The following is a 21,315-nucleotide window of genomic DNA, read 5'->3' as shown; positions in this document are numbered from 1 at the left end:
TAACATTCTCTGAAGTTAGGATGTGAGAAGTTAAAGGTGCATTATTATAAATTGTGGAGCAACCATTAAGTAAATAAAATGAGGTATAGTTAATAAAGCAATAGTGGAAAAAAAATGAGAATTTAAAAATTCACCAGAAAAAAAGCAACAGATGGGACAAATAGGAACAAATAGCAAGATGATGAATTTAAACACAACCATATCAATAATCATATCAGTTATAAATTATCTGAATTCTTCAAGTATATGACAGTTGGGATAAAAAAACAAGTCCTACCTGCATGCTGTCCAACCCTAAATATAAAGACACAGATAGGTTAAAGTAGAGGGTTGAAAAAGATATATCATGCATAGATTAAGCACATGAAACCTACAGTGGCTATAATATCAGACAACGTGGCTTCAGAACAATACCATTCTGTATCAGGGATAAAGGTGTACCCTTCATCATGGTAAATAGGTTAATTCACCAACAAGACAGAATAATGCAGAGCGTGATGTTCCTCATAAGTAACTGAGCTTCAAAAAACTCCAGAGAACTTCAAAATTCAAGAAGTAAAAACTGACAGAAATAAATGGAAAAATAGACAAATCCACAGTTAGAGTTTGAGATTTCAACACTCCTTTATCAATAATGTTTATTATTTCCTTTTTTTCCTTAAGATTGAGCACAGACAAGGGAAGAGAAATTGTGTTTCATAATTCAGATTTCTTCCCATGAAACTCTGACTTGTGGTTTCGTTTCCCCATTTCCCATAATCTTATCCTTCAGCGGGTGGGGTGGGGTTGAAGAGGTGCATGAAGGAACAGAAGGATGATGAATTCAAACACTTAGATTATGGTTCCAGATCCTGCACAGGGGGTGGATTGGTATATGCCATCTAAGATTTCTGGGCCTCAGTTTCTTCTTTTTTCAAAAAAAGATAGCTTTCTCTCTTCTGCCTGAAAGTAAAGCCACATCCCCTGAGATCACTATGAGAAGACAGAGGTGGATGCTGTTCACGGTGCCTCAGAAATATGACCCGTGGTGTTTGCAGTGTTCTGTGAAGCCGATTCTTGGCATAGCCTAGATGTGTACCTCCGACCAGGCAGCTGCTCTCAGAATTTTCACCAACATTAGTTGCAGCTGATGATGCCCATAGGGTTAGCTATGCTGTAAGTGGTGGGCAGAGGCTGGTGAGTAGAGACTGATTTTGCTCATTCTTGATCAAAGTCACCTGCACTCAAAGTAGAAAAGGAATCGGTGAGTGGTGGGACCAGGAGACAGATGTAGGGTAGAGAAAATCTTATCCTCTCTTCTCTTCAACAGCAAAGGAGATTGGCTTCAGCAACAGGTAGAAAAAAGGGGAGGGGCTTCCCTGGTGGGGCAGTGGTTGAGAATCTGCCTGCCAATGCAGGGGACACGGGTTCGAGCCCTGGTCTGGGAGGATCCCACATGCCACGGAGCAACTAGGCCCGTGAGCCACAACTACTGAGCCTGCGTGTCTGGAGCCTGTGCTCCGCAACAAGAGAGGCCGCGATAGTGAGAGGCCCACGCACCGCGATGAAGAGTGGACCCTGCTTGCCACAACTAGAGAAAGCCCTCGCACAGAAACGAAGACCCAACACAGCCAAAAATAAATTAATTAATTAATTAAATAAAATAAGGTACTGCTTACTTTAAAAAAAAAGGGGAAATGGCCATTTACCCCTTACTTTCCCATCCTTCACTGACAGTGTCATGAGTGTTTTCCAAGCCCAGAAAAGTCCCTTTTCAGACTTAGAGTTTGACGTTGTGGGGCCATCAGCAAGGTCTTTTCTCAGGTTCTGATGATCCTTTAGGGAGTCATGATGCTGTTGATAGGGCAGTGAAGAAGACACTTCTGTTATCGTTTTCTAGCTTGATTCCACTGTGGTCAGAGAACCACAGTGGTTTTAAGTTTGTTGGGTTTTGTTTCATAGCGCAGAATATGGTCTATCTTGGTGCACGTTCCATGTGCACTTGAAAAGAGTGCAGTAGAGTGTTCTCTAAATATCCGTTCGATCCTGTTGATTGGTGGTGTCATTGAACTCTTCTATATCCTTGCTCATTTTCTATGTAGTTGTTCTAATCAATTGTTGAGAGAGAGAGGAGTGGGAAGTCTCTAACGGTAATTCTGGATTTGTCTGTTTCTCCTTTCAGTTCTGTCAGTTTCTGCTTCACAAATTTTGCATCTCTATTTTTTGGGAGTACACATTTAGGATTGCTTTGTCTTCTTGGTGGATTGACATTTTTTATCACTATATAATGTCTCTCTGTATCTAGTAATTTTCTTTGATCTAAATTCTATTTTATTTGATATTAATTTAGCCATTTCTTCTTTCCTCTGCATGATTAATATTTGCAGGATTTACCTTTTTCCATCCTTTTATTTTCAACCTGTTTCTACCATAATATTTGAAATGATTTTCTTGTAAGCAGTTGGATCATGTATTTTAATATACTCTGCCAATCTCTGCTTTTAATTGGTGTATTTAGAGCTCTTACACTTAATATAATTATTGAGATGTTAGGGCATAAGTCTGCCATTTTACTTTGTTTTTTTTCCCTTTGTTCTGTTTTTCATTTCTCTATTACCCCTGTTACATTCCTGTGGGTTACTCAATTTTTAGAATTCTATTTTGATTTATAGGTAGTATTTTTAAAATTTACCTTTCTGTATAACTTTTAAAATGGCTGTTTTAGGGATTGTAATATGTGTATATAACTTATCACCATCCACCAGTATTATTATTTTACCAGTTGGAGAGAAGTATACAGACTTTACTTCCCCTTACATCCCTTTAACTTCCCCTGTTTACAATATAATTTTCTAAAATTTATTTCCTCTACATAAATTTAGAACCACATCAGTCAGTGTTATAATATTTTCTTCAACCATCGAACGTAATTTAGAAAACTCAAGAGGAGAAGGACAGTCTACTTACCCATATTTTTGCTACTTTCTTCCTTCCTGGTACTTTTATTCTTTCCTTTCTGTTTCAGAACTCCTGTTGGTCATTCTTTTAGAGTAAATCTGCTGGAGGCAAATTCCATTAAGTAACATTCCTTCATCTGAGAATGCCTTGATTGTCCTTTCATTCTTGAAGGATATTTTCTCTGGATATAGAATTCTGGGTTGACAGCACTTTTTTTTCAACACTTGAAAAATATTGTGTCCCTTCCTTCTGACCTCCATGATTTCTGATGAAAAGTCTGGAGGCAGAGCATGATGTGCCTCTCAAGAGTCTGCCACTTCTGTCTCCCTTGTCTAAAGAATAGCAGGATCTAGGCACCTCACTCCCTATCCAACTATGTATTTAGGGTTAGGGAATAAAAGTCTCCTGGTGTTTCTGAGTTTGTCCTTGCATATCAGCTACTTCATAATCACCCTTCGCTTGAATGTCACTCAGCTCTACAGTGAACCTCAGTTTGATTTGGTTTTGGTCAGCAGCTGACCTCCAGGATCAATGTCCTCCCTAGGTCATTACTGCCACCACCATGCCATCCTCAGAGGAAACTGATGTGAGGGCAGCCTGCATTCCCCTTCACTGCTCTGCTTCCCCACACCTATGTAAGATCTGACATTTCATCTCCCTGAATGGCAGCAACATGTAATTATTGTGTGTTGACCAAGGCTAACTAGAGAGAATCACAACATGGAAGACATATTCGTTTCCCAGGACTGCTGTAATAAAATACCACAAACGAAGTGGCTTATAATTAACAGAAATTTATTCTCTCACTGTTCTGGAGGCCAGAAGTCCAAAATAAAGGTGTTGGCAGGGCCATGCTCCTTTTGAAGTCTGTAGAGGAAGATCCTTCATTGCCTCTTCTAGCTTCTAGTGACCCCAGGCAGCATTACTCCAACTTCTGCCTCTGTTTTCACATGACTGTCTTCCCGATGCATGTCCAATTTCCCTCTTCCAATAAGGATACCAGTTGTATGGATTAAGGCTCATCCTAATGGCCTTACCTTAACAATCAAATCTACAAAGATCTTATTTCCAAATAAGGTAAGATTCGTAGGGTTAGGGTTTCAACATCTTTTTGCCCCCAATTCAAGCCATAAGAGGGGAGAAAGGCTTAAAAAGTGAAGCTGAATATAAATATTAATAGAGTACAAGGAACTAAAACTAAAACCCTCTTAAGGACACTCTCATGAGCCCACTCTCGTTTCTGGACATTTCATATAAATATTATCATATCTTTATGTGATCTTTTTCCTGGCTTCTTTCACTTAGCATAATGCTTTCAAGGCTCATTCACATTGTAGCATGTAACTGCACTCCATTCCTTTTTATGTACATTTGGGTTGTTTCCACTTTTTTTTTGACTATTATGAACCATGCTGCTTTACCAGTTATGTAGAATTTTTTGTATGAACATGTGTTGTCAGTCTTCTTGGATATACACCTAGGAAGTGGAATTACTGTATCATATGGTAATCTATGTTTAACTTTTTGAGGAAGTGCCAAACTGTTTTCCACAGCAGCTGTGCCATTTTACATGCTCACCAGCAGTGTATAAGGGTTAAATTTATCCACATACTCATCGGTATTTGTTATTTTTTCTTTTTTAAAAAATTATAACCATCCCAGTGCGTATGAAGTGGTATCTTATTTGGTTTTGATTTATATTTCCCTAATGACTCATGATGTTCATCATCTTTTCATATGTTAATTGGCCATTTGTGTGAAATTTGTTTTCAAATCTTTTGCCAATTTAAAAATTGGGTTATTTGTCTTTTTATTATGGAATTGTAAGAGTTCGTTATATATATTATATTATATATTCTGGATATTAAATCTTTATCAGATATATGTTGGCAAATATTTTCTCCCATTCCATGGGTTGTCTTTTCACTTTTTTGATAGTGTTCTCTGATGGAGAAAATGTTCTAAATTTTGATTAAATGTAATTTATCTGTTTTTCTTTGGTGCTTTTGGTGTCATATATTAGAAACTATTGCCTAATCCATGGTCATGGAGATTTACACTTGGGTTTAAGAGTTTTATAGTTTTAACTCTTACATTTAGGTCTTTGATCCATTTTGAGTTAATAGTTTTATATTGTGCAAGATAAGGATCAAAATTCATTAGTTTGCTTGTGAATATCCAGTTTTCCCAGCACTATATGGTGTTTTTATCCATTAATCTGTTTCAGATATTCTTCATGGCATTCTTTATCCTTTTGTGTATATCCTGCATATATACAGACAGCCCGCAACACACTGCCTGCAGATACACTCTCTTTCCCTGTGTGTACTGGCTGACAGCCTTAGCAGGGTGTGGGTTGAACTAGGCGATTGCCTGCCCTCTGGGATCCCTGGCATGTTCCTCCCCGTATGCCCATCAACTCAATCACAGTCACTTAGGAACTCCCTGGGCTTCATTCTTCCCCAAAGCAAGAGCAAGAATCAAATGTTTCTCATTATTTGTGTCATGGATTGAAACTTTCCGTTGCTCACACTGGGCACTTTGTCATTCTATTTTCATTCTTTTTCCACATTCATTTTCACCAGTGACCATCCCTTTTCTCTGTGGAGTGACAATGGCAGGATTTTTCTCTGTTTGTTCATTCCAAGAGTATATCGAAAAGTGAACAAGACCAAAATCAAGATCCTCTATCAGGACCTCTGCTGAGATCTGCACACAACCCCTTAAACCAAAATGACCTTTCTGGCTGAGGAAATTTCAAGCCTCAGCATTTGGCACTGGTGTTCCTGTTAACGTTTGCAATGGTGTCCATGTAGGGGTTGTGGGCCCCGCTTTCCAGGATGTGCTCAGCTGTTGCAGATTATTTTCCCTTTTTACATGTCTCTTTAGTGATCTGAGGTCATCAGTAACTTGAGAATCTCTCGCTGTGAAGGCAATGGGCAGAGGATACTGTAGGGGAGAGATCTGGAATTTCATAGCTGTATCAGAGATGAGCTTGTGTTGGTGTGTGAAGACGGTGGTGTCGGGGACAAAGCAAGTGTGGGTGAAGAGAGAAGGAGGCACAGTTAGGACTGACCACACAGGCTAACCTGTCTCACTTACCTGCACCAGAGAGCTGATTCTGCCAGATACTCATGGGACAGAGATGACTCTCAACCCTACCATCATATCACCAGTTCTCAGCCCACAAAGACCTGTTTGCCTTTTATTTTGAGATTCATATAAAAGAAAAATCACCAAACTGCTTAAAAATTTTAATTTATCTCTGAACTGAAAAATCATATCCTTGCTTACCCTGTGAGTGTGTAAGCCAGGGAGAAAACTCCTCCTTGGAAGGAGACTTTCTGCAGGACCTCAATGGCCCCTAGGGAATCAAGTCTCCAGTGATAGTCTCCTTGCACTTGCAGAAGCATCTGCATTCAAGCTGCTGAGGTACAGAGGGGCAGGCGTGCACCAATGTCTTCTCTCCTTATGATCACACACCTGAGTGTGTGTGGGTGCAAGGTTTTTGTACGTGGGGTCAGGAATGAGAGAGTTGGATCTTTGCTCAGTGGGCATATAAAAAGGCAGATGAACAAACATCTACAAATATTGATTTCATTTAACACAATGTGATTGTCCAGTACATTTATTTCTTTCATTCAGTTCAATTCAAGCAAATGAGTATGTACTCAGACTCTGCTCTGTGGTGGTTCTAACCTTGGTCCTGCCGGGAGTCCAGGGGGTGAGAGGGCAAAGGCTCCTCATCTGCTTTCAGGGGTGAAGACAGTTCAATGACAGGAGAGAGTCAAAGGCAGTCTGAGATCAGTAGAAAATAGGCAAAACTAACTGTGGTTGTTTGGCTTTGGGAAAGGGGGAGCTCATAGGAAGGTTTCAGGTGGGAGATGGGACCTGGCAGGACTCTGAAATTGGTAGAATAGGCGAGGTGAGGGAGGAAAGGAGAGATGTGGGCACTGAAGGTGCAGAGCACCAAGGATGAAGGTAATTATCAGTGGATGGGTCAAAGTGTTATTTACAGTCTGTCAGGACTGATCTCACCAAAGGCGTCAGGCTGGTGCCTGGAGATCTGCATGTATAGCAGGACCAGGGCGCCCAGCAGGGTGCACACGCCCAGCTTACACCAGGTCTCCGGCGCCTTGGGCCACCGCCACAACCAGGCCAGCGGCCAGCGCTCCCGCCGCCTCTGCGCGCAGACGGCCACTCGCTCCGCCACCCTGCGCAGCCTCTCCGCGGGGTCCGCGCCGCCCAGGGCCTGCGCCAGGCTGTACACGTCGTTGGTGTAGGCGGCGCCGCCGTGGTCCCTCACCAGCTCCTGCACCAGCCCCATCAGCGCCATCACCTGCGCCTCCCGCTTCTCGCCGGCGGCTCGGTTGTCGAAGGCGCAGAATCGGTCCCCGCACTCGGCCACCAGCTCCCTGAGCGCGCGGTTCTCGGTGTCGCGCACGTAATGCTGCAGCGAGCCCCCGGCCAGGTCCTCCTCGCGGGTGAAGACCACGATGGTGCGCGTCACGATGCCGTCCCCGAACAGCGCCTTCACCCCCCTCCAGGCCTGCTGGTCCTGGGCCGTGAAGCGGCCCAGCTGGGTCACCAGGAGCAGGGCGTGGGGCCCCGGCGCCGAGAGCAGGTAGCAGCGGCCTCTCTCGGCGCAGCCCGGGTCTGTCTGGGAGACTTCGGAGCTGAAAAGGTCCGGGGTGTCAATGATTTCCACCACCCACTGGGCCCACCTGCAGCTGCCCGCGGCGCAGGTCCGGGTCACCGACGTCGCCCCGAGCCTGGAGAGGAAGCGCTTCTGGCCCAGGATGCTGTTTCCCGTGGCGCTCTTCCCAGTCCCTGACCTCCCAGCCAGGAGGAGCCGCAGCCTGGGCTCCTGCAGGGCAGACTCGTCGGCTTCTGCACCTGTGAGCACCAATGATGTGTAAGCTCCCGAACCTGAAAGCACCTATCCTGGTGCCCGGGTCCCCTGGACGCCTTTGGACAAAGGAGAACAGAGTGCTTCGACTTTTGCTTTTCGGACCAACCCTTTACTGAGTGCCCTGGTCGGAGATTTGTGAGCTCCGGGGGGATCTCTACCCGTCTATTTCTTCCCTCTTTGACGTCACACATGCACCTGTAGGTGCTCCAGCACCTGGTGAACGTTTCTGTAGAGGACACCCCTGTATAATACAGGCCATTACTTCGTGTGACATGACCTGTCATCCACACTGCGCAGAGCTGCTCCCTATTTGACAGCTTCAGTGGCCTCTGCCATACATTCCCAGATACGCTGCCACTGAAGAAAGGCAGGAGGGGCCGTGGGCCTGGCCGTGAGGGCTGCCTGGTGTCCCACACCCTGGGTTTGAATCACAGCCCAACCCCTGCCAGCCTTGTAACCCTGGAAAGCTACTTAACCTAAGTGCTAAACCTCTTCTGCACAAATGGAATCAATAATGTAGTGCTGTCTTCATAGGGCTGTTGGGAGGATAAGATGAGACCATCTCTTCTTCCCTCCCTCTTGCCCTCCTCTTCCTCTCCTCTCTCTTAAACCTGCTGCCTAATAAGATACCTGGTTAACCCTCCATCCTTGTCCCCTAACACCTTCTACCTGGTGAATCATGTTCCCTCTAGTATACAGTTGGATTCCCTCTACATCCCCTTCTGTGGCGATCAGAGGAGGTTTATTCATTTTACCTTGGGGACAGAGGTGCAGGCTAGTCAAAGAACTCAGTATCTCACAGCAGGTCAGGGGCAGAGATCTAGGTCAAATGCCGGGGCTCTTTGCTGTTTCATCCCAGCATCGAGAAACCTCTGGGGCTTCTCCCTGTTCAGTGTTGAGATAGCCCGTCCCCCTTACTACCGGAGCTCATACCTGGGGGCAAACACGCATTGTGAGGCGTGTTCTTACCATAGGCGTTTTCTTCATCTCTTGCTGTCTTCTGTCCTCTCATGATTCCCTGAAAGTGTCCCCAACACAATTTATTTAGTCTTTCATTCGTTCACTCATTCATTCATTCATTCATAGGTAAAACTATCTACTATGTGTCAGGCAAAGTCCAAAATGCTGGTGACACCACAGTTAAAATGTCATAGTTCCTGCCCTCTCCGAGCATCAGAATTTAGGGAAGACAGTGGAAGCCTGGTCTGTGGTTGGGACGATACTGTGAGAACACTTGGTGAGCTTGTGCTGTCTTTTCAGGGCCTAGAAATGCACAGAGCAGAGGGGAGATGATAACACTTATTCTATGTCAATGAGTAAGCTTTTGATGTTCATTTTCCCAGGTAATTCTATGTCAGTGACGTAGGTTGTAGAAAATAAGTTTTCCCTGGAGATTCAGCAGCTGGGGGTGGGGTGGGGGGCTTTGGAAAACCCTGAGAACAAGAAAGTTTGCTCACTGACTTAGGACCTACCTTAGGGTTGTTGGCCTGGGAAACAAGAAGAAAATTGGAATTTTGTTTTTGGAAATCAGAAAACAGACATCTTTCCCAAGCTGCTCTGGAAACCTCCTGACTCTGTGCTCAGAAAACCACAAGATTTGGCTCGTCCTATTATGTCTAGGAGGTGGGATCCAGAAGGTGGAGGAGGGAGACCCCGAGCTCACCTGCCCCCGTGAACACATCCAAGCTACAACTATGTATAGAGAAACTCTCCCTGAGAATGACCTGAAGACTAGCAAAATGGCTCTTCTACGATCAAGGCTGTAAAGAAAGAACCACATGGAGTCTGGTACAGGGGGAGGAGAAGCAATCTAGTTGGGACCTGAATCCCTAGTGGGGACCTAGAAGTGGAGGGGGCTATCCCAGGCTTGGGGATCCTCCCTGGGGAGTGGGGGGTTTGAGCCACATATTAGGCACCGCAGGCCTGGGCTTGACACTGGGTAGATGAGCCCCCTTAGCTGGTTTGAAAATCAGTAGGGCTCGTTGGAGGGCTGTAAGACACTGAGACTCTGGTCTTGAAGAGCACAGACATGCTTGCTCGCAGCCCCAGTGCAGAGGCAGTACACTGAAGACTGCCTGGTGCTCCGGCCAGCCTGCCGGGACTGCCCCAGAGCACCTCCCAGCCCTCTCCAGGCTCCCATTCAAGCCCCTACTGCTCCAGCACTGCCCCCAACAAAGGCCGAGGCCGCCATTGCCAGTGGGCATGTGTGCACCCAGGAAGGAGCAGAGAGGGCTCCGGAGTGCGGCTCCAACCCCTCTGGCGCTCTATCCTGCCTCTAACCAAGGGGTACACACTGCGGAAAAAGTAGAAGCAGCTCAGAAGTGCAGCCCCAAGCTCTCAGGCCCTGGCCACGCCCCCAACCAAGGTGAAGACTGTCATCACATCTGGGGGAAGCCCAACTCCCTTAGGACTCCTGCCCAGCCCCTTGGTCCTTGACTCCTCCCACAATAGGCTAACAACTAGCCCTGAGCCAAGGAGAAGCCCTGGCTGGCACCTGGCTCTGGCTCTAGCCCTCTGGCTCCAGCCTTGCTTCCCACCAAGGCGGTGGCCGCCAGCACACTGTGGGAGAAGAAGCAGTCCCCGCTCACTTCACGTCCAGCTCTCCCACCAAAACCACTGGTGACAGGCACACTGCAAAGGGTAGCTCCCCACAAGGACATGCCTTTGAGACCTGGACAGGTAACCGTTTCACCTAATTTCATAGAGACAAACAGAGAAAGTCAAACAACATGAGAAAACAAAGGGATATGTTTTAAATGAAAGAACAAGATAAAACCCCAGGAAAAAAAAACCCTAATGAAACAGAGATAATAATTTACCTGCTAAAGAGTCCAAAGCAATAGTAATAAAAATGCTAACTGAACTTGAGTAAACAACAGATGAACACAGTGGGAACTTCAGCAGAGAATTAGAAAATACAAAAACCAGTCAGAGCTGAAGAATACGATAACTGAAATGAAAACTTCGCTAGAAGGAATTAAGAGCCGATTAGGCGACGTAGAACAGCACATAAGACAGACTAGTGGAAATCATCCAATCAGTACAGCAAAAACAAAAACACATTTAAAAAAATGAGGCTAGTTTATGGGACCTCTGGGACAAAGTCAAGTGTGCTAACATTCACATGATAGAGGTCCCAGAAAGAGAAGAGAGAGAAAGGGGTAGAAAATGTATTTGGTGAAATTGTAATTGAAAACTTTCCTAACCTGAAAAGGGAAACAGATATCCAGGTAGAGGAAGCACGGAGCACCCCTGTCAGAATGGCTGCCATCAGAAAACAAGAAACAACCGGTGATGACGAGGATGTGGAGAAAGGGGACCCTAGTACACTGATAGCAGGAATGTCAATTGGTACAGCCACGGTGGAAAACAGTATGAAGGTTCCTCAAAAAATTAAAAATAGAACTACCATATGATCCAGCAATTCATTCCTGGGTATATACCCAAAGAAAATGAAAACACTAATTCAAAAAGATGTGTGCACACCAATGTTCATAGCAGCATTATTCATAATAACCAAGATATGGAAGCAACCTAAGGGTCCATCCACAGACGAATGAAGAAGATGTCATATATATACAGATAGATAGATAGATATAATGGAATATTACTCATAAAAAGAGGATAAAAAAGAATGAAATCTTTCCATCTGCAACAACACAGATGGACCTGGAGGGTATTATGCTTAGTGAAATAAGTCAGACAGAGAAAGACAAATGCTGTATGTTTCCACTTATATGTGGAATTTTAAAAATAAAGCAAACAGACGAATATAACAAAACAGAAACAGACTCACTAATACAGAGAATAAACTAGTGGTTACCAGTGGGGAGAGGGGCGGGGGAAGGGGCAAGATGGGGAAGGGGATTAAGAGGTACAAACTACTAGGTATGAAATAACTAAGATACACCACTGTAACACACAGCACAGGGAATATAGTTAATTAATATTTTATATTAACTTTATATGGAGTGTAATCTATAAAAATGTAGAATCACTATGTTGTATACCGAAAGTAATATAATATTGTAAGCCAGTTATACTTCAGTAAAAAATAAGTAAATAAATAAGTCTAAATATGATCTGTGTGCTGGAGAGACGGGGATACTCCCCTCTAACTCCTGATGTCCTTGCCCTCAAACCTGAGGCTTTTTGAAGTAAAATACCCACTCAAACATTATTTAATACAATTAAACATTCTGTGGTCAAGTTTGCCTGATCACACAAGCGCCTGAGCACGAGAGCACAGTCTCTCCTCCGTCTACTCCAGCCTCATTTCCACCTAATCCCCTCCCCAGTCAGCCCCTCCACAAACAGCAGATTTCAGGGCCTTTTCCAACCCACCTCGTGCATTCATTCCTAGGACCATTCATCCCACCACACATTTCTGCCTGAGTCCTGTCCTGTGCTTCAACGTCCATTTCAAATTCTACCTCTTCATGTCGCCCACCTGGTTCCTACAGGTAACTGTGTTCTCCCCCTACTGGCACCAACAACGAAGCAAAAGCAAAGGGAGAGGTTGGCTGAATAACCTGTCTCTGGCCAAAGGACTCAGATGGCAGGTTTGCCTGGAACTCAAGCCAAAGCTGTCGGTGTTTCTGCAGTAACTCTTCTGCCGCTGCCTCCCGTTACACCCCGCCCAAAGCTTTCTGTAAAGTTTACCCCAGGGGTAAATCACATAATGTGATTAGTTATTTTGTGTCTAGAAATCAACAAACTCCCTTAATTGACACCGGAGCAGTCCACAGAGGCGAGTCTGGGGTGGGTAGCAGATGTTCAAGTGATCATGTAGAGCAAGCGGTGAGGACCAAGTTCATAACCTTAGCTGTCTCTTGCACTGTTGTGGATAGTGCTAAGGAGAGTGGAGGTTTTTAGGAGGGTTCAGCTCAGATATATACAGAATTTTCACTTTGTAACTTGTTCTGAGGTTAGCTTCCCTTATATGTCCCCAGAAATATCTTTTGCATTTGCTGCATATGCATTTGGGGAGTGTTCATTGCCTTCTGCAGTAGTCCTAGCAAATACCTTTCTTATTTGTTAATAAGGGAGTAGGGAAGGAGAGAGAATTTAGTCCCAAAGAAGAGTGTGTGTACTCCAGAGCGGGAGAAGATGCTTAGCGGTTCTTCTGAACTTACTGTATTTGACACTCAGAGCATCCTTACAAACCTCGGCACGTGGAGTTACCGTCTCTAGAGCCTGGTCTCCTTTCTCGTACTTACTAGAATGCAGCCGCTCACTCAGCCAGCTTCGCCCAGGCAGAGCTCTTTCTGATCCCCACAGGTCCTGTTCCGGGCTGGCTCCTTTTCCCTTGTGCTCACCGTTCCTGCAGAACTGGTCACAGGCTCTAACGCTGGCTCCAAGAAGCTCCTGACCTACCAACCTGCCCTTGGACTGTGGGTGCAGTGGGCCGTTTCCTCCCCACACATGGAGGAAGTCTCTGTGCCTCTCAGACCTCAGAGCTCAGGAAGCTCAGGGAGGGAGGGCCCAGTGGTGATGACTTAAAGAGACAGAAACATTGGCCAGTGAGGTGGTGGGTATGCAATGTTGTCACTGCGAATCCCACCCCCTGCTTTGGGCTATGGTACTGTTTTCCAGAGGTTCCTGTGACACCAGCATCTTGTCCCTGGCAGGGTCTATAACCTCAGTGGGGAAGAGCATTTTAGGTTTCTGAAGCCTCGTTTTGTTTCTGACCTTTGACCAACAATCTTATCTCCAGTTGTCTTTTGCTTTTTAGGCATTTTTTAAAAAAAAAAATAAAATGGTCTCTTGAGGGTCTCCTTCCCGAGGACAGGAATTTGAGAGGAATTTCTTTTTTTTTTTTTAATTTCTTTTTTAAAAAATTTATTTATTATTTATTTATTATTTTATTATTTTTGGCTGTGTTGGGTCTTCGTTTCTGTGCGAGGGCTTTCTCTAGTTGCGGCAAGCGGGGGCCACTCTTCATCGCGGTGCGCGGGGCTCTCACTATGGCGGCCTCTCTTGTTGCGGAGCACAGGCTCCAGACGTACAGGCTCAGTAGTTGTGACTCACGGGCCTAGTTGCTCTGCGGCATGTGGGATCTTCCCAGACCAGGGCTCGAACCCGTGTCCCCTGCATTGGCAGGCAGATTCTCAACCACTGCGCCACCAGGGAAGCCCAAGAGAGGAATTTCTGAATGAACCTCAGAGTGGACAACGCCACCAAAGTGGTCCTACCTGCCAGGAACATCACACGCAAAGTCTCATCATTCTGAAAGAAAAGGAGAGCTTTTCCAGCTATTAAAAATAGGACAGCAGGTAGAAGACAGAAAATTTTTATACAGGGCTTAACCTAGCCATCTCTGTTGGTACCTCCAACTCAAGTGACTGTTTCTCCTCTTAGGAGGGTCATGAGAAAGGTGAGTAAAATAGCCAATCATTGTGTGGAGAGAAGTATTTTGGTGACACAGGCCCTGGACCTGGTTACATCATTAACAACCCATGTGATCTTGCCTAAGTCACTTCAACTTTCTGGAGTTGACTTTCCACGTATGTAGTGAGGGGATTAACTTCATCTGAAGCTAATGGGCTGGGGTCTGATGTTCATCCATTCTTGCCAGCTCTTTAGTGAAGAACCCAACTCCCACTGAACTCCACCTGGTCTCCCCCCCACTCTGCCCCCTGCCCATATCCTCCAGCTTTATTGAGATATAATTGACATATAACATTGTATGTGTTTAAAGTGCATGATGTATTGATTTGATACACTTTTATATTTCAAAATGATTACTGCGATAACATTAGCTAACACCTGCATCACAACACATAATTACCATTTCTTTTTGGTGGTGAGAACATTTAAGATCTACTCGCTTAGCAATTCTCAAGTAGATAATACAGAATTACACTATAATCACTGTGCTGTGCATTGGATCCCCAGACCTACTCATCTTCTACGTGGAAGTTTGTACTCTTTGACCAACATCTCCCCATTTCTCCCATTTCCCAGCCCCTGGTAATCACGATTCTACTCTCAACTTCTATGAATTTGGCTTTTTAAAATTCCACATAAAAAAGTGATATCATACAGTATTTGTCATTCTCTGACTGCTTGGGCTATTTGAAATATTTTGTGTTTCCATACAAATTTTAGGATTGATTTTTCTGTTTCTGAAAAACACCATTGGAATTTTGATAGGAACTGCATTGAATCTGTAGATACCTTTGGGTAGTATGGACATTTTAACAATATTAATTCTTTCAATCCATGAGCATGGAATACATTTTCATTTATTTGTGTCTTTTAATTTCTTTTATCAGTGTCATAATTTTCATGTACAGGTCTTTGACCTCCTTTCTTAAATTTATTCCTAGGTGTTTTATTCTTTCTGATGCTATTGTAAATGGGATTATTTTCTTAATTTATCTTTCTGATAAATCATTATTAGTGTTTAGAAATGCAACTGATTTTTGTATATGATTTTGTATCCCACAACTTCATTGAATTTGCCTATTACTTATCACATTTTTTGAGTGGAGTCTTTAAAATTTTCTATATATAAGATCATGTCATCTGAAAATAGAGACAATTTTACTTCTTCCTTTCTGATTTAGATGTCTTTTATTTCTTTCTCTTGCCTAATTGCTCTGCATGGGACTTCCAGTACTATATTGAATAGAAGTGGTGAGAGTGGGCATTCTTGTATTTTTCCTGATCTTATAGGAAAAGCTTCTAGCTTTTCACTGTCGATTATGATAGCTCTGGGCTTATTGTATATGACCTTTATTATTAGAGGTTTGTTACCTTTGTATCCAGTTTGCTGAGAGATTTTATCATGAAAAGATGTTGAATTTTGTCAAATGCTTTTTCTGTATCTATTGAGATGATCATATAGGGGTTTTTTTGTTTTTTTTTTTTTAACATCTTTATTGGAGTATAATTGCTTTACAATGGTGTGTTAGTTTCTGCTTTATAACAAAGTGAATCAGTTATACGTATACATATGTCCCCATATCTCTTCCCTCTTGCGTCTCCCTCCCTCCCACTCTCCCTATCCCACCCCTCTAGGTGGTCACAAAGCACCTAGCTGATCTCCCTATGCTATGCGGCTGCTTCCCACTAGCTATCTATTTTACGTTTGGTAGTGTATATATGTCCATGCCACTCTCTCACTTTGTCACAGCTTACCCTACCCCCTCCCCATATCCTCAAGTCCGTTCTCTAGTAGGTCTGTGTCTTTATTCCCGTCTTGCCCTTAGGTTCTTCATGACCTTTTTTTTTTTTTCTTAGATTCCATATATATGTGTTAGCATACTGTATTTGTTTTTCTCTTTCTGACTTACTTCACTCTGTATGACCAACTCTAGGTCCCTCCACCTCACTACAAATAACTCAATTTCGTTTCTTTTTATGACTGAGTAATATTCCATTGTATATATGTGCCACATCTTCTTTATCCATTCATCTGTTGATGGACACTAGGTTGCTTCCATGTCCTGGCTATTGTAAATAGAGCTGCAATGAACATTTTGGTACATGACTCTTTTTGAATTATGGTTTTCTCAGGGTATATGCCCAGTAGTGGGATTGCTGGGTCGTATGGTAGTTCTATTTTTAGTTTTTTAAGGAACCTCCATACTGTTCTCCATAGTGGCTGTATCAATTTACATTCCCACCAACAGTGCAAGAGTGTTCCCTTTTCTCCACACCCTCTCCAGCACTTATTGTTTCTAGATTTTTTGATGATGGCCATTCTGACCGGTGTGAGATGATATCTCATTGTAGTTTTGATTTGCATTTCTCTAATGATTAGTGATGTTGAGCATTCTTTCATGTGTTTGTTGGCAATCTGTATATCTTCTTTGGAGAAATGTTTATTTAGGTCTTCTGCCCATTTTTGGATTGGGTTGTTTGTTTTTTTGATATTGAGCTGCATGAGCTGCTTGTAAATTTTGGAGGTTAATCCTTTGTCAGTTGCTTCATTTGCAAATATTTTCTCCCATTCTGAGGGTTGTTTTTTGGTTTTGTTTATGGTTTCCTTTGCTGTGCAAAAGCTTTTAAGTTTCATTAGGTCCCATTTGTTTATTTTTGTTTTTATTTCCATTTCTCTAGGAGGTGGGTCAAAAAGGATCTTGCTGTGATTTATGTCATAGAGTGTTCTGCCTATGTTTTCCTCTAAGAGTTTTATAGTGTCTGGCCTTACATTTAGGTCTTTAATCCATTTTGAGTTTATTTTTTGTGTATGGTGTTAGGGAGTGTTCTAATTTCATACTTTTACATGTACCTGTCCAGTTTTCCCAGCACCACTTATTGAAGAGGCTGTCTTTTCTCCACTGTATATTCTTGCCTCCTTTATCAAAGATAAGGTGACCATATGTGCATGGGTTTATCCCTGGGCTTTCTATCCTGTTCCAATCATATGGTTTTTATTCTCCATTTTGTTAATGTGATGTGTCACATTGATTGATTTGTGGATGTTGAACCATCTTTGCATCCCTCTTCACCTCGTTTTTGAACAGTGTCTTTTCTTACCTAATTGCTCTAGTTAGAACCTCTGGTACCAAGTTGAAATGAAGTGACAAGAGCAGATATCCTTGTGTTATATCTAATCTTAGCAGGAAAGCTTTCAGTGTCCCATTATTAAGTATGGTACTAGCTGTAGAATTTTCACAGATGTCTTTTACAAGGTTGTCGAATTTTCTTTCTCTTCATAGTTTGTTGAGTGCTTTTACTATGAACCTGTGTTCAATTTTCTCAAATGCTTTTTCTAAATCTACTGAAATGATCATTTTTTCCTTATACTATTGATATGGCTTACTACATTAATTGATCTTAAACCAATATTGAATTTCTGGGATAAATTCCACTTGTTCATGGTGTACACGCCTTTTTATATATTGCTGGATTCTCTTTGCTTGTATTTTGTTGGGATTTTTGCATCTATATTCATAAGACATATTGGTATATAGTTTCTTTTACTGTGATGTCTTTTTCCGGTTTGATATCAGTATAATACTGGCATCATGGAGTGAGTTGAGAAGTGTTCGTCCTCTTCTATTTTTTTGGAAGAGATTGTGAAGAATTGGTATTAATTCTTCCTAGATGTTTGGTAGAGTTAATCAGTAAAGCCATTTGGGCCTGGGTGTTTTGTTTGTTTGTTTTAAATTTATTTATTTATTTATTTACTTATTTACTTTTTGGCTGTGTTGGGTCTTCGTTTCTGTGCGAGGGCTTCCTCTAGTTGCGGCAAGCGTGGGTCACTCTTCATCGCGGTGCGCGTGCCTCTCACTATCGCGGCCTATCTTGTTGCAGAGCACAGGCTCCAGACGCGCAGGCTCAGTAGTTGTGGCTCACGGGCCTAGTTGCTCCGCGGCATGTGGGATCTTCCCAGACCAGGGCTCGAACCCGTGTCCCCTGCATTGGCAGGCAGATTCTCAACCACTGCGCCACCAGGGAAGCCCTGTTTGTTTGTTTTTTGTAGTAATATTTTTTATTAGTAATTGAATCTCTTTATGTGTTATAGGTCTATTCAGGCTTTCTATTTCTTCTTGATTCAGTTGTGATAGCTTATGAATTTGTCCATTTATCTAAGTTACCTAATCTGGGGGGCATAAAATTGTTCATAATATTTCCTTGTAATTGTTTTATTTCTGTAAGCTCAGTACCAGTGCTTCCTCTTTCGTTCAGGATTTTAGTAATTTAATTTTCCTCCATATTTTTTTGGCCAGACTACCTAGAGATTTGTCAATTTGTTGATCTTTTCAAAGAAGCAAGTTTTGGAGTCCTGTGCCAGCTGCAGTCCTGTCCCAGCTGCCGCGCCCATTGCCGCGCTACGCCCGCCGCCGGCTCCGAGCTGCTGTGCCTGACGTCGCCGCCCGCGGCGCAGGACCAGGGCGCCGAGTCGCGGCCGCCGCCGCCGCACGGGGAGATGCAGTACTTGGGGCAGATCGAGCACATCCTCCGCTGCGGCTTTCGGAAGGATGACCGCACGGGCACCGGCACCCTGTCGGTGTTCGGCATGCAGGCGCGCTACAGCCTGAGAGATGAATTTCCTCTGCTGACAACCAAACGTGTTTTCTGCAAGGGTGTTTCGGAGGAGTTGCTGTGGTTTATCAAGGGATCCACAAACGCTAAGGAGCTGTCTTCCAAGGGAGTGAAAATCTGGGATGCCAATGGGTCCCGAGACTTCTTGGACAGCCTGGGATTCTCCACCAGAGCAGAAGGGGATTTAGGCCCAGTTTATGGCTTTCAGTGGAGGCATTTTGGGACCGAATACAAAGATATGGATTCAGATTATTCAGATCAAGGAGTAGATCAACTGCAAAAAGTGACTGACACAATCAAAACCAACCCTGACGACAGAAGAATCATCCTGTGTGCTTGGAATCCGAAAGATCTCCCTCTCATGGCCCTACCCCCGTGCCACGCCCTTTGCCAGTTCTACGTGGTGAACGGTGAGCTGTCCTGCCAGCTGTACCAGAGGTCAGGAGACATGGGCCTGGGTGTGCCCTTCAGCATCGCCAGCTACGCCCTGCTACATGATCGCACACACCACGCGCCTGAAGCCAGGTGACTTTGTACACACTTTGGGAGATGCACACATTTACCTGAATCACATTGAGCCGCTGAAAATTCAGCTTCAGCGAGAACCAAGGCCTTTCCCCAAGCTCAGAATCCTTCGAAAAGTTGAGAAAATTGATGACTTCAAGGCTGAAGACTTTCAGATTGAAGGCTACAATCCTCTCCCGACTATTAAAATGGAAATGGCTGTTTAGAGTGCTTTTGAAGGAGTTGTTTGAAGGATATTTACACCTAGGTGAAAGTTCATTTTGCTCTAAAGGAGAAGGAACTAGGTCAAAACCTGTTGGTGATCTATCAATCAGTTATTCATTAACTTTTAAGGATGTTGCCACTGGCAAATAGAACTGTGCTGGTTCTCTTAGTAATAAAAGACCTGGAGTTAGGGTAACTCACTGAGGATGTATGTAAATGTAGAGACTGTGAATAAAGACAGGAAAGAGAAAATTTATATACTCTTAATTCAAACTTCATAATGTTTTTATGAAAATGGTCAGTGAATTTCAAGAATTATGTATAACTATTGCCCCAAATTGGAGCAAGCTGGATAACACCATCAGTCATGATAATGCCTAGTGTGGTTATGAACGTATAAAGTTATATTTGTTTTATAAAAAAAAAAAAAAAGAATCAAGTTTTGGTTTTGTTGATTTTCTATATTGTTTTATATTGTTTTTATATTCTCTAGTTCATTAATTTCCACTCTAACTTTTATTATATCCCTCTTCTGGCTGCTTTACATTTAGTTTGTTCTTAATTTCTTACTGCTTTATTATGAAATATTAGATTATTCTTTTGAGATCTTCTTTATTTAATGTAGGTATTTCCTCTAAGCATTGTTTTAGCTCTGTAAATTTTGCTATGTTGTCTCTTCATTTTCATTCATCTCAAAGTATTTATAATGTCCCATTTGATTTTTTCTTTGCCTCATTGGTTATTTAAGATAGTGTTGTTTAATATCCACATATTACTGAATTTCTCAATTTTTTTATTGATTTCTAATTTTACTCCATTTTGGTTGGAGAACACACTATGTATGATTTAAAGCCTCTTAAATTTATTGAGGCTTGTTTTATGGCCTTGCAAATGATCTATTTAGGAGAATATTCCTTGTGCACTTGAAAAGAATGTGTATTCTGCTGTGGCTGGGTAGAGTATCTTGTGTTAGATCTAGTTGATTTATAGTGTTGGCCATATCTTCTATTTCTTTCTTGACTTTCTGATTAGTTGATCTATGCATTATTCTTAGTCAGGTATTGGACTCTACAGCTATTACTGTTGAATAGTCTATTTTGCCTTGATTGCTGTCATTTTCTGCTTCATGTGTTTCAGGGTTCAGTTGCTAAGTTCATATGTTTATAATTGTTATATTTTCAAATTCATTGATTCTTTCTACTGTCAGTTCAAATCTGTCATTAAGCCCTTGTGGTAAATTTTAAAATTTCAGTCCTACTTTTGGACTTCAGAATTTCTATTTTGTTCTTTTATAAAAAATAATTTCTATCTCTTTATTGACATTCTCTATTTGATGAGATATTGTCATCATAGCTTCCTTTATTTCTGTAAGTGTGATTCCTTCAGCTCTTTAAATATATGTATAATTGCTGCTTTGAAGCTCTGTCTTCAAATCCAACATCTGGGCCCTCTCACAGGCAATTCTTGTTGCCTGACTTTTTCCAGTACATGGATCATACTTTTCTGTTTCTTTGTATGTCTTGTAGTTTTTGTTAAAAAACTGGGCATTTTAGGTAATATAGTGTAGCAACTCTGGATATTGATTCACTTCCTGCTTTTCTGGGGCTTGATTTGCTGTTGTTCCCTATTTGTTCAGTGACTCAGCTAGACTCTTCTGGTGAAGACTATTTCCCCCGCAGTGTGGAATCTCTGACGTTGCTCCTCAGAGGGTACAGACTTTGGCATTCACACAGTCA

General features: G+C 42.8%; 2 protein-coding genes across 2 annotated transcripts; one reads left to right on the top strand and one right to left on the bottom strand.

Moving 5' to 3' along the window:
- Window positions 1–6,318: 6,318 nt before the first annotated feature.
- Window positions 6,319–13,159, bottom strand: LOC137768621 (GTPase IMAP family member 1-like). The gene is made up of 3 exons (XM_068550168.1): window positions 13,069–13,159; window positions 8,819–8,867; window positions 6,319–7,833 (listed from the first exon to the last, which is right to left on the bottom strand). Exons 2-3 carry the CDS (start codon window positions 8,859–8,861, stop codon window positions 6,950–6,952), a joined length of 927 nt encoding a protein of 308 aa, XP_068406269.1. The 5' UTR covers window positions 8,862–8,867; window positions 13,069–13,159; the 3' UTR covers window positions 6,319–6,949.
- LOC137768371 (thymidylate synthase-like) lies at window positions 10,052–19,582 on the top strand. Its single transcript, XM_068549844.1, is given in 7 exon segments — window positions 10,052–10,214; window positions 10,374–10,528; window positions 12,148–12,312; window positions 13,130–13,242; window positions 14,210–14,355; window positions 18,535–19,339; window positions 19,341–19,582. Coding segments are annotated over 7 exon segments (1,788 nt in total). The 3' UTR covers window position 19,582.
- The last annotated feature ends 1,733 nt before the right edge of the window (window positions 19,583–21,315 follow it).

The sequence above is a fragment of the Eschrichtius robustus genome, chromosome 8 (genome assembly GCF_028021215.1).
Source record: "Eschrichtius robustus isolate mEscRob2 chromosome 8, mEscRob2.pri, whole genome shotgun sequence".
Classification (NCBI taxonomy): domain Eukaryota; kingdom Metazoa; phylum Chordata; class Mammalia; order Artiodactyla; family Eschrichtiidae; genus Eschrichtius; species Eschrichtius robustus.
This window is presented reverse-complemented; position numbering and strand designations above follow the sequence as displayed.

What these genes read in the sequence shown, in the direction of transcription:
- LOC137768621 (XM_068550168.1), bottom strand. Translation starts at nt 8,861, where the DNA reads ATGAGAGGACAGAAGACAGCAAGAGATGAAGAAAACGCCTATG. An exon ending in AGATGAAGAAAACGCCTATG is followed by an intron (nt 7,834 to 8,818) that starts GTAAGAACACGC and finishes TGGTGCTCACAG; the next exon opens with GTGCAGAAGCCGACGAGTCT.